This window comes from Adiantum capillus-veneris, chromosome 8, assembly GCF_014529385.1.
Source record: "Adiantum capillus-veneris isolate H3 chromosome 8, ASM1452938v2, whole genome shotgun sequence".
Lineage (NCBI taxonomy): Eukaryota > Viridiplantae > Streptophyta > Polypodiopsida > Polypodiales > Pteridaceae > Adiantum > Adiantum capillus-veneris.
The window spans coordinates 30,337,010-30,350,592 of NC_140938.1; the positions used below are offsets into that span (position 1 = coordinate 30,337,010).

A 13,583-nucleotide genomic window follows, 5' to 3' on the forward strand; every position below is an offset into this window, starting at 1 on the left:
GTGCATTGAGAAAACTCTGCGGTCTCCGTCAAACCTCAGCTTTTAACTAATTATAATTGTGGGTTAATGTTGCATCAAATCGCACAAGGATTCGCCTTAAAAGCTTTCAACCCTAGATCAGAACTAGTAATGGTTATCTTCAAATCTTTGTTTCTTAGTTTGTAACTTGGATCTCTTCACAGCTTCACTCCCAGCCTCACATAACTTCCTTTTCATATCCATGTTTGGAGCGTCTTCACCATGTCTTTTCAAGCTCTTTCACAAGGATGGTCACACTCATTTGGTGCTCACACTAACCATCATCATGACCATTGTAGCAAAAACAAATTATATCCATTTTTGTGTGGTTATCATTGGCACTCTTAAAACCCAGAAAATCTGTCGCAACGTATTCACGTTACCATTAGACAGAGCTTCGGAGAAGGTCAAATAAAAAAATCCTTCCATGGTTGAAAAGAATGACAAATAATACAAGGGGTTGGCTTGCTGGAGGAGGAATTCCTGAAGGAAGTAAACAACCACCTAATCTTCATACACACGGCATTCATCTGTCTCGGGGTTTGTTTTGCAGAAGGCATCCAGAGGATCTCCGCCGCTGGTGGTCTCACTGCCAGGCCACTTTGCGGCCACCAGATGAGCCAAATCTACCACCCTTTGACTGCACACACCAATCACCATTAGATTTTTTAATTGTGGGTATGCATGTACAAGGCCATTTCTATGTTCCGCATTATACAAGACTCCACAATCAAGCAGACCTTCTCAAACCTCATTCACCTACAGACTACATGTGAGACCTTTGAAACATCAAGAGAACATCATTTTGCTTCTGCTGCTAAATGCCTGTGAGAGAGAGAATAGTAAACAATACCTGTAACCCCACTCATTATCATACCACGCAACCACTTTCACCATATCATCGCCCATAACCATCGTCAAGGAGGAGTCCACGGTAGAAGAAACGTCGGAGCATCGGAAATCGACTGACACCAGAGGCACATCACAGACAGCTAGGATTCCCTTGAGGGGACCGTCAGCAGCCTTTCGGAATGCAGAGTTTACGTCCTCCGCTGTCAGGCCTTTCTTGCTCACATTGACAACAAGATCCACCACCGACACATTAGGGGTTGGGACGCGAAGTGCAATGCCATTGAGCTTGCCCTTCAGCTGAGGTAGCACAAGTGAAACAGCTTTTGCAGCTCCTGTGCTAGTTGGAACAATGTTAAGAGCCGCTGCCCTAGCTCTCCTCAAGTCTCGGTGAGATGCATCTAATAGCCTCTGCAAGCATAATCAGTATGGATGTTACACAAAATCAGATTTTTCTCTAAAGACAGATTTTGCTCCAAAGAAAAATCAGTACAAACAGTGATTCGGATGCAAAGGAAAGCAAAAACACTTTTCTAAGCCCATTCTGGTAGAGTCAAAACGTAGGAATGCACGTGCACGCACGCACACATTATTGTTACAGTTCTGCTCTTGTTGATGCAACAATACACTGAGAACCAAACTCTTATATCACTACTCGATATGTACAATTATATCCCGATTCAACACATTGTGTTCCCTGCATTCAACCCACAATTACATGAATACCACCCAGCAAGCATCAGTCATCAAGTACCTGGTCGCCAGTGTAGGAGTGGGTGGTGGTCATGGTACCCTTCACAATGCCTGCCACGGAGAGAGATAGAGTCAGCCCTTACCAACAGATTTTGGAAGTTCAGGGCATCATACGACAGCACTCACCGAACTCCTCATCCAAAACTTTCACAAAGGGGGCAAGGCAGTTAGTCGTGCATGAAGCATTACTGTCAAAAGAGCGAGCATTAGTACACAGCTGACAGCAGACCCGGACTGGATCGAGTTTCAATGGTACCTGATGATGTTGGCAACCTCGTGACCGTAATCACCTTCATTCACCCCGACGACATATGTTGGGATATCTGCACCTTTGGCAGGAGCCGTGATAATAACTTTCTTTGCCCCAGCTTGGATGTGCTTGCCAGCTCCTGGACCATCCACAAAAACTCCAGTTCCCTGCGCGCCAACGCATTACATTCAAATTATCCAACATGCGGATTAGCCAATGCCAGATTCTCAAACCATCAATCACATATGGACCATTACTACATCTTCAGGTTCCTTGGATGCATACTGAAGCAATTCACTGACAAAGATTGCTAGATACCTCAATGACAATATCAATTCCCATATCAGCCCATGGAAGCTTGAGTGGGTCACGGCTGGAGACAACAGTGATTGGTTTTCCATCCACCGATATAGTTGTGTCATCCACAATTTTAACATCAGCCTTGAAAGTTCCGAGCATGGAATCATACTTAAGCAGATGAGTAGCCTGCACAAACCAAGAAACTTGAGCCCAGTGTAATGAACACAAGGTGACACTACGATGGTCAATTCAACCCATTGCAAGTGTAGTGAACTGTCACAGCTTATTACATTCTTGACACCTCCACTGTCGTTCACGGCAACAACCTCCAGAGGAGAGTCTGTGCGCCCATGCCAGCATCTCAAGAAGTTCCTACCAATTCGACCAAATCCATTAATGGCAACCTTGAGCTTGGCTTCTGTTTCACCCTTCACAGCTCCACTCTGCCCAGCCTGACAACCAGAGAAGAGCTGGTATTGATAGTCTGACAATTATGGCCACATGTACCCAACTACCTCATAGCATGCGTACACACACCAACACAAGCCCGTGTATTCACTCAAACAACATGCAGTCCACACCATGTAAAATCTCAACCACCACACTGGTAATTAATTGATGCCTAAGTTAGACAAACTTCTTCAAGCTCAATTACAGTACAACAAATAGCCAAGGAAGAAATATAAATGAGAGCCTTTAAATTGTTGCGAACCTTGATGGTGAGCTGCCTTGCCACAACATCAAACAAGCTGCTCTCAGAGTAGCATTTTCCATATGGAGTAGCAGAAGAAGTCTTCAGGCCAGAGAATTCAGCCACATCAAGTCTCTGTCAAGTGCACCCAGGAATGAAGTGAGCGAAATCCGGTTAAATACTCTCTTCTTCACAATCCAAAAGCATAGGAAATCTCCACGATGCGGTCGTTAAAAGTGATTCGTGGATATGGCCGAGGCGGTGTGAATGACAACAGAGCCCTTGACACTACTACTGCCTTAAATCACTTGCAAACTCTGTTTGTTGACTGTTGTGTACAATGAGAAAGAAAAGACGCAATCTCTTCAGGGACTCCGTCTGATTTCATAAAGGCTCCGCAGTCCCAAAATAATGGATGAATCACTGGCCATAGCCTTCCACTTATTGGCAGCAGCTGGATTGTGCCAAAAACGGAGACCCCAATGCGGACTCTCAAAGCTAGGATCACTTCATGTGAGCAAGAAGCGACAAGAAGCAGAAGCAAAGAGCTCCAGGAGATACTGAGGACCATCCGAGCTTCCATGATTTTGAACAGCCTTTGCCCAAAAAGGGTAATGCGATCCCGACAACACGGGCGACTGATTCACAGAATGCAAACGAAGAAACGGCCGAACTACCACTATACATACCTTGCCGGAGCAGACAGGGTTCAAGACGGTGGAAGCAGAGGCCGCCATGACTCACACAGCAGGAGCCAAGCTGCGGCCGAGAAGAGGGGATGCTCGGCTACTCCTATCCTCTACTCAGCTCAGCTCGACTCTCTCTACTCTTCTCTCCAAGCTGTTCCTTGCAATTAAGTTAACTCTTTTTCAATTCTTTAGTGATCCAACCATGTGGATGAGGGTGTCCCTGCGTGACACGTGTGTGGCTTCCCCTTCTCCTTCTTTGGTGTGGCTCTTACACTACTTGCCCCAATCATCATCATCACACACTTTATGTCGAGGGTGATTTAAATAAGATGAAAAAAGTGATAAAATCACGAGGCCTGCCATAGAAATTTGTCTTGTTAACAGAAAATGAAAAGTGAAGATTAACCGAAAAAGAGAGACAAGTGGTAATCCATTGAATCTAGTAACAGTTACTTTGGAAGACAAACATGTTAGAGATGAAGTAATTGCCGTACACGCATGCTGAGCCTCAAGATCGAGCAGAGGGAAAAACTATGTTGACCAAATGGTTGTAGGTTACAAAAATTGTGTTTGATACATATGGTGGGATGAGTTGGTATACATCAAGGGAGGCAGTTGGATGGCATGAATGTAGATTTCCTTTGCTTCGATAGGTTGGTGGGACGGGAAGGGAAAGGGAAGTGGGAAGGGCGGGAGGTGTCCCCTCCTATGATCTTTGGTTTATTTATTTTGGAATTAGTATATATGTGATTGAATGATCTGACCAAAAGCAAAATCTTGTGACACAAATGTAGTGAGGTTGTTGGCTTCTCACCCAAATATGGTTTAACATTGAACTATAGATGGTTGTTGTTTCTTTGATTTGTTGCCAATAGTTCTCCGAATGACGTAGAGATTCCAAATGTTGGTATTGGGTGTTTGTAACAATTAGTGGTCTATAAAGCTCGTAAATAGCGGAAAATAACTTAACATAGTGAGCATTTCATTAAGAGCAAATTCCTAATGAGCATACAAGAGTGCTTGGTTGGAGATAACAACATTAGTATAACACCTAATTAGTTTGGCATAACAATACTTGAAAGAGGGAGAGAAATAAAACAATTGACAACTATTGAGGACCGGATTTACATGGACCGGTCCCCCCTCCATTAGGCATTTGTATTATAATTTCTCCCATTAAGAGAGACTTTGTACAATACAATTCTTTGTGTTCCTTGGTAAAAACTCGTCAGTGCTATGAAGATGGAAGCTTCATGCACCAAACTTACACATGATAACACATAACATCAATTACTCGTTGGTCTCAGACCCAAGACCTCACACACCTTCGAAGATGGTGAGAGCTAGCGGGGTATGAGAGTAGATCTAGAGGAAGAAGGAGTATTCTTACGAGAAAGAAGTATTTCCTCACTTAATTACTCTTGTAGCTTATCTTAGCTTAGTAATTAGATAATAGAGGAGAGAAGCATGGCTTTGAAGCTTAGCTCTTGGTTGGATTTGCATTCCATATCCAAGAGTTGTTGGTGTAGGCCTCCATTCTCAAACTTGGAGAAGAAGATAAGTTTTCCATTAAAGCTTGGAGAAGGAGATGATTTTCTTGCTCTACACATGAGTTGTGTGAGTGTGTGTGGAATAATGCCCTTCAAAACAGCCCCCTCTCTCCTCTTGGTTGACCCCCCTTGCCAATTACTCATGAGCATTCCTATTGGCCCTTGAAAAGCCTAGCCAATAGTATTTGAGTATGAGTTTTACTCTTGCTAGCTTCCTGTTGGCCCGTAAATAATTTGGCCAATAGCCTTTGAGAGGCCCAGTCAAGAGCCTTGTGACAAGTGTCCATCCTTTTTTTCCATTTTGTAAGTGCCAAATAATTAATTTAATTATCTGCTTTGCTATTGGAACTTTTAGTCCTTTGGCCAATAGGAATTAAGCAATTTTAGGAACTGCTTAATTATCATTGGACCTTTTGACTGTCCAATAGTCTTTTAGGGAGACTATTTCTTATTGGTTATTTTTTTGAGCATTTATAAAGATAAAATTTTAGTTTACACTAGCTAACTTCTCATTGGTCCACCTCCTGTGCCCATCCAATAGGATTCAGGCAAGAATTGGGGGTTTCTTTGCATGCCTGACATGTGTCCTCTTTACTTTGTGTCAAGGGTAAGCTTAGGTGTATAGTGTGTGTGTGTGTGTGTGTGTGTGTGTGTGTGTGTGTCTAGTCACTTCTCAAGCTTTGTCATCTTCCCTACTCGCCCTCTAACTTGTCCTCTAGCTATTTGGATTTTTGTACACACACAAAGCATCCAATTCCATTAACATTTGACCATTGGACTTACACTTTGAAATTTTGGAACTTAACCTTTTGGAAGTCTTAATGGGTTGAACCCTAAGGTCTTTGGAGCCCATTCATTGCACATTGCACATTGCTCTTCTGCAGATGGTACCCCTTTGGATCCCTAGTGTGGGCCCCCCTACTGTGACCAGTCTACTAGCCTTACTAATAATCTAGCTTTTTCTCCCCTGGTACTTCCCCATATTAAATGATCAGTTTAACATGAGAAAATCATTTAGGAGAATTAGATATTAGTTATTATGACAAGTGTTTGTGGTGCCGATGTCGATGTTGAAGCCCCCTAGTATGATGCTCAAGTTTTTTTTATCGTTTTCTTGTATCAAGTGCTGGAGTTCTAAAAGAAGTGTCTTTATTTGTGTCTTGGGTGATTTGTATACATTCATGACATGGATATGAGTTGAAGTTTGATTTTTGAAAGAGAAAGTTGCATGGATTATTTCAAGTCCTGCTCTTGAGACAGTTTTTTGAGATATGGATTGAATGCTTAGATGGTGGAATATAGATACACCATAACCATTATAATGTTGAATATGCTCAAAGTTTGGTGTCAGGGGGTTCGTACTTCTTTTTTTTTTTCTTCTTGGAAGCACAAGATACTAGATGACATGAAGTTTGGGTCGCCCTTGATGTGGTCAATGTGTTTGTTGATTGAGATGATATTTAATGATGCAACAATATGGTGTGTTTGCGCAATTGCAACCAGGGGCTCGTTCAAGTAGGACCACCTAGCATCTGTTCGGAGGCGTTTGATTTCTTTCGGGACTATGGGGTCAGTTTTGATATGGCTCTTGAGAATGGGACTAAGAATATGTAGATTTGTAGGGTCTTTGATACATGATAGAGCTGTGTAGACCAGGCCATGAGATTGGATCCCAGTAGGGTCAAATGTGATTGTTGTCATTGTCAAGCCTTGGGATCTATGGATTGTGCGTGCGTTCACTGCTTGTATTGGGAGTTGTGTTCTTGAGACTAGTTTGAGTGGGTTCTTTCCTACTTAAAAGTCTTTCGTGACTTGAAGTATTGGTGTCCATTGTTTATTTATGTTTACATGGTAGAGATGTGTATTTTGAGATCGTTGTCTTCTCCCAATTGAGGTATCGAAGAACTCCACCCAAGCTATCAATGATTGCGCTCCTTTGTTTGTTGTTTGGAAGATTCCATCCGCACCATTCACCAAACCATCAAGCACATTTATATTGCTAGCACAAAGTTCGACTATCATTCTTGGCTTTAGCTCAAGGATGAAGGATAATCCAACAGTTACTTGAGGGTTGTTTGGAATGACTAGGTTCTTTGAGCATGTTTTGTGGAATTTGTCATGAGCCTTGATGATGTATGGTGTCTCTTGCAAGTTCTCAAAGACCGTTTGGTTGTGCTTGGACCTTAGTTTATTTGTGAAGAAAAGATGAGGTGTTGTAAAAATGTCGAAGTTGTTGTTTGCAAATGTGTCATTGATAAATGCCAAGTCTCTTTGTGTTTGCTCTGCAACATGTATCCTATTTAAGACCTCTATAAATAGTTCATTTGATTGGTGCATTGGTGTTGTTAGCTCAGCGCATGTGACATGTGTGTTCCAGCTTGATGGTGTGAGGATGTCAAGTGTATTGTTTGTGTCGTTGAATATCCAACGATCGCAGACAGGGCTTGCTTGGCAAAGATCGCCACAGAAGATAATGTCTAGACCACCGAAGGGTTCGTTGTGTTTATGCTTTATAGATCAGAGTCTTGTGTCAACAATATGCAACAGCCTGTTACCTATTAAGGAAGCCTCGTCAAAGACAACTAGTCTGAGGTTTGCGTGTGTCTGGGATAGGTCATTGAGGGCGTCGTTGGAAAGAAGGACCATCTCAGTCAGCATCAATGGAAGGCGCAACGCAGAGTGAATTGTTGTGCCACCAAGGTTGAATGTTGCTTTGCTTGTATACGCCATCAACAATGCTGTTGGAAGCTCAATGTTCCCTTCTATCGAAGGTGCATAGTGCCGAACCAGGCCTTGGACGATTGCACGCAAAGTGAAGGTTTTCCCTGTTCCGGCGCCTCCTATTGAAAAAAGGTGGATTTTGTCATTAGGGTATACTCTCTTTCGTGTCATGATATCATCATAAAGATGTCTTTGCTCTATATTCAAACTCATGACAATTGAGTGATATTCTTCATTTGGCATGCCAAGGAATCTGGATGATGTTGGTAGTTGAGTGGTATGATGTCTTGTGCTTGGTAGGTCAAGATCAAGCTCATAAGTGAATCGTTCTTGTTGAGTTTCTTGTGAGGAGATTGAGCATGATGTTGATGATTCTTGATTGTTGATTTCTAGTTTTGTGAAAGGCTCCATGTTTTGTGCAATTGTAGCAATATTAGACTCATATCTCTCCCTCCAAGTTGATGTCAAAGCATCAAATGTGAATTCATTGCTTGTGAACGGCAGAAACATCAGACATAGTTGGTGGTAATGTCTCTCGCTGTCAATCTCCTTGTTGAAGTTTGTATATCTGATTGTTCGAATTAGGGTTGCAGAGAAACAAACACATCTTGGAGAAGACGAAGGAAGCTCAAGGCACACAATAGAGAGTGTATAACTTAGTGTGCAATGGAAAGATAGATAGCCCTAGAGTGATGGGCGTATATACAATGCACGGGGGAAAAAACCTCCTAAAGAGGGAAAAAATGCCCCGGCGGTCCTAGTGTGTTCACACACATCACTACCACATGTATATGGTAACAAATCCCCCTGGAGTGATGCGGCGAACGAGAGCTAGCACATGAGTAAAGGGAAGTGCCATGCCCTGAGGACATGATCAGTCCACAAAGGGGAGTAAGCCCAAAGCTTTGCGGAAAGCTTCAAGCTTCTCACAAGACAATGCCTTTGTGAAAAGATCTGCAAGGTTGTCCTGTGTTCGCACATAAGCCAAATTGATCTCTCCTACTGAGAGCCTCTCCCTGACATAGTGGTAATGCACCTCAATGTGCTTTGTGCGAGCATGAAAAACTGGGTTCCTCGCAACTGCCAATGCGCTCTGACTGTCAGTGTAGATAGTGTTGGCAGTGTCCTGTCCAACACCCAAATCAGCCATAAGGTGTCTGAGCCATACACACTCAACCGTAGCTGTGAAGACTTACCTGTACTCAGCCTCACAACTCGAAGTGGCCACAGTAGGTTGCTTCTTGCTCAACCATGATATACATGAACTGCCAAGCATGAAACAAAAACCACTTGTGGACACTCGCGTGTCAAAACAACCAACCCAATCTGAGTCCGAAAAAGCATGTAAGTCTGGCGGCAATGATCCCCCCTTGGGATAAAACAAGCCAAGATGTAAAGTGCCACTAAGATAGCGAAAAATCCTCTTCACAGCCTGCCAATGCTTAGACCCTGGGCTATGCATAAATCTGATGACCTGTGAGACTGCGAATTGAATATCCGGCCTCGTGTTGCATACATAAATGAGGCAACCAACAGCAGTTTGGTAAAGAGTGACATCAGCAAGATTACTAGCATCATGTAGACTCAACTTCAAACCTGTTTCCATGGGAGTGGCAATAGGTTTGCAATCCTCAAGTCCAAACTTACATAGCAATGTCTCTATGTAACTTTTTGGACACAAGGCAATACCACCATCACACTGCTTAAACTGTATACCCAAGTAATGATGCAACAGCCCCAAATCTTTCATCTTGAAAGTAGCATTCAAATCAGCCTTAAATTTAGCAATATGTCTCTCATTTGGTCCAATGATCAGCAAATCATCAACGTAAAGAACCACAATGAGAAGTACATCACCCTCATGCTTTACATACAATGTGCTTTCTGTTGGACTGTTAGGAAAGCCTCGTTTAACCAAATGAGTGTCAGCTTTCTCATACCAAGCACGAGGAGATTGCTTCAACCCATACAAAGCCTTCTTACATCTGCACACTTTGTCCTCTTGTCCTTTTATGACAAAACCGCGAGGCTGCGTTACATAAACTTCCTCAAATATGTCACCATTCAAGAAAGCAGTGCCAATGTCTGATTGATGTACATCCCAACCAAAATGAGCTGCCAATGCACATAGAAAACGCACAGTAGTCATACGACAAGTGGGAGCAAAAGTCTCTTCATAATCTATGCCTTTTTGTTGTGCATAACCCTTTGCAACAAGTCAAGCCTTATGGCAATCGATCTCACCATCCGGCTTGCGTTTCAACTTGTAAACCCACTTCGTACCAATGGCCTTTTTGCCAGGAGGCAAATCACATAAAGTCCATGTGTCATTTTCTATAAGTGCATCATATTCTGATTGCATGGCAGCCATCCAATTTTCTGAATTCTGTGCTTCATCAAAAGACAAAGGCTCCTCAACATCATGTAAACTAGACACAGCCGAAGCATAACAATCTGATGCATAAGATGCATGGCGACAGCCTGAACGAGTACGCCTAGACAAAGGTGCATTCAATTTACTGTCACGCAAAGTGTGCACTAGCCATTTTGGCATACCTCTAGCCTGCTCATTTTCAGCCCTTTCCTCATCAAGTACATCATGTACATCTGCATCAGTAATAGGCTAATCTAAAACATTTTCAGAAACCCCCATAGGCTGTACATTTGCCTCATTGGAACTTACATTCGCATTTCCACCACTGAAAAGAGGCAACAAAGTGTCATAAATGTCCTGTGAGCTTACATTACTGTCTCTAGTACATGACAGCAAGGGATGAATAGAATCTTCCACAAACACTACATCCCGAGAAACCATAATACGTTTTGTTTGCGGATGATACAACCTGTAACCTTTGCTTTCAGCACTATAACCAACAAAAATACATTTGACAGCCTTATCATCCAATTTTCTGCGCTGCACTTGTGGCACCAAAGCATATGCCAAACAGCCAAAAACATGCATGTTCTCAATAGAAGGCTTTCTATCATGCCATGCTTCATATGGAGTAATAGACTGCAAAGCTTTCGTAGGACACCTGTTAAGTACATAAGTGGCACACATGATGGCCTCAAGCCAAAAAGAATGCGGCAAAGCTTGACTTTTGACCATACATCATGCCATTTCCGTCATTGACCTGTTTTTCCTCTCAGCAACACCATTTTGCTGAGGTGTATAAGGCACTGTACATTGGTGTTTTATCCCACGACTAGCCAGAAATGCATTAAATTCATGAGACATATACTCCCCCCCTCGATCTGAACGGAGGGTGCCCATAGTACATTTCGAGACATTTTCAGCCATAGCCAGAAATTGTTTGAAGCACATAAAAACTTTGGACTTCGCTTTAAGCGGAAATACCCATGCATGCCTGGAGTAATCATCAATGAAAGTCACGAAGTACAGGTAATTGCCCAAGGACGGAGTTTGCATGGGCCCACAAACATCACTATGCACAAGCTGCAACCTGCATGTGGCCCGAACTGAACCATCCTTTGGAAATTTAGAACGCTGCATCGTACCCAAAATACAGCCTTCACAAACATGTTTGACAGGTGCTTCAAGAGGCGGCAAAGAAGCAACCATATCAGATTTCTGCAAACGCAGCAAACTGGCAAAATTCAGATGACCAAAACGTGCATGCCAAAGTTTTGCATCTGAAATAGCCCTTGAATCTGCAACAACATTTGCAAAATTTTGTCCACACTTGTCATACAAAGTGAGCTTATACAGCCCACGGCACAAAAGCCCAGATGCAACAATTTCATCACCAAAACTGAGATCATGAACTGTACATCTGTCATCCACAAATTTGGCTACAAGTCCAAGTCTAGCAAGTGCGGATACAGACAAGAGATTCTTCTTGATCCTAGGTACATAAAGTGCATCAACAAGTGTGAAGGAGCTGCCATTAGCAGCAGTGAGCACAATCTTTCCAACTCCCTGAACTGGATAAGAGGTGTTGTTGGCGCAAGTGACTGAATTCCCATGAGGGACAGACTCGAGAGAGGTAAACAATTCACGATGTGAGGTAATGTGCTTTGTAGCACCACTGTCGAAATACCACACATGTGAATCTACAACAACTGACAAGCATGCATCATGGACAACAGGATTGTAAGTGCACTCTGTGTTAAGTATGGAGCCAGATTTACCCTTGTAATTTTTTGTGGTAAAAGCGCACATTTGTAAGGCCCCCATTATGAGGAGAAGCCATCGTGCGTGAAGGAAAATCACTCACCGGAAACCAAAATTTTCGCGGACAAGAATCAGGGAAAACTTTAAAGGCCTCGGGGGTGGAGGCCCCCAAGACTTTTTTTCGCCGGAATATTCTTTTTCGCCGGAATATTATGGTCGGACGGCGGCCGAAAAGTGGTCGGAAAACAACCGGTCGGTTGGCTGGTGGTCGGTAGTCAATGGCCGATGGCCGGTGGTTGGAAGTCAATGGCCGGTGGCCGGTGGTCGGAAGTCAATGGCCGGTGGCCGGTGGCCGAATTCAAAAGTGGACTTGTCTTCTCAAGGGCGGCCACACATGGGCGGATTGGAGGGTCCGATTTGGACTTATTTGCACAAGGGCGGCTACACATGGCTGTCTCTCATAAGAGAGGGCAGCCCTTTTGGCGTATAAAAGGAGGCCATTTCTACACACATTTCATAGTGTGAAGTTGATGCAACAAGGTGAGTGTGAGGTGGTGAGAGTGAAGCAAGGCGAGAGCTCCATTAAGGGTATAATCCCTTTGTAAACTACTTCTTGTTTTGAAGTACTAAAGCCATTGAGTGGCTGCTTTCCCGTGGACGTAGCCCACATTGGGTGAACCACGTATATCGTGTGTACTCTCTCTCTCTCTCTCTCTACTCTATAATCTCGTGTATATAAATCTGTCTCTCTCCATTAAGTAATCTACTCAATTATCTATTTAGCTACGTCTTATTTCCTAACACTCTGCGCTAAAAGCCCATTCTGCATCAACATTAGCAGCACAGTCTCCTTTCACAGAAGACTCAACAATGGCTGCATTTGTAGTGGAACCAGCATTTGCAGTGGAACCACCCTCTTTTTTCTTAGCCTCTTTGGCCTTCAACTTAGGACACGACTTGATCAAGTGATCATTGGCTTTACAATAATGGCAACGCATCTTCTTTTTGCCCTTATCACCAGAATTTCCAGACGAATTGTTGCCAGCAGAAGCATTAGGAACAAAACTTTTGCCACTCGCAGCAACAGAACCATAAGAAGTGGCCGCATTGCTGTTACCACCCTTTCTTTGAGAAGCAATAAAAGCCTATTCAACTGCACGCTGTCTAGTCCTATTTTTTCTGGAAAGTGACTCTTGCAACAGCAATGTGCATAATGCATCAAACTTGACAACTTCTAGATTTCCTTGGGTCATAAGTCTCCAAGAACTAGTAAAAGTCTGGTAAGAATCTGGTAAGGCATCAAGAACAGTCTGCACAAGGGAACTGTCTGAAATGACTTCACCTGCAGAAATAAGCTGCTCATTGATATCCTTGACACTAGCAAGGAAAGTGTCCATATCATCTTCCTCATGCATAATCTTCGACTCCAGCTCTTTACGCAGCAAAGCAATTTTAGCCTCATTGCGGCTTGCATAAAGACCTACTAAAATATCCCAAACATGTTTTGCAGATTTTGCTGAACGGATGTGAGGAACAATGGTGCGCTTCACTGACAACGCAATCAATGCATGAGCCTGCGCATCCTTAACATCCCAACGAGCTTGTTCTGTTGTAGGAAAAACAACTC

General features: G+C 43.1%; 1 protein-coding gene across 1 annotated transcript; it reads right to left on the reverse strand.

Annotated features, from left to right (window-relative positions):
* Positions 1-420: 420 nt before the first annotated feature.
* GAPB (glyceraldehyde-3-phosphate dehydrogenase B subunit) lies at positions 421-3,710 on the reverse strand. Its single transcript, XM_086517775.1, has 9 exons — positions 3,551-3,710; positions 2,883-2,996; positions 2,461-2,622; positions 2,189-2,356; positions 1,877-2,037; positions 1,747-1,808; positions 1,622-1,671; positions 872-1,278; positions 421-658 (listed from the first exon to the last, which is right to left on the reverse strand). The coding sequence occupies exons 1-9, from the start codon at positions 3,596-3,598 to the stop codon at positions 523-525; spliced, it is 1,308 nt and encodes a 435-aa protein (XP_086373901.1). The 5' UTR covers positions 3,599-3,710; the 3' UTR covers positions 421-522.
* Between the last annotated feature and the right edge of the window lie 9,873 nt (positions 3,711-13,583).

Excerpts from the sequence above, each read along its gene's own strand:
- GAPB (XM_086517775.1), bottom strand. The coding sequence starts at position 3,598 with ATGGCGGCCTCTGCTTCCACCGTCTTGAACCCTGTCTGCTCCGGCAAG. Across the intron at positions 2,357-2,460 it reads ACAGTGGAGGTGTCAAGAAT|GCTACTCATCTGCTTAAGTA; the intron begins GTAATAAGCTGT and ends TGGTTTGTGCAG. Across the intron at positions 2,038-2,188 it reads GAATTGATATTGTCATTGAG|GGAACTGGAGTTTTTGTGGA; the intron begins GTATCTAGCAAT and ends GTTGGCGCGCAG.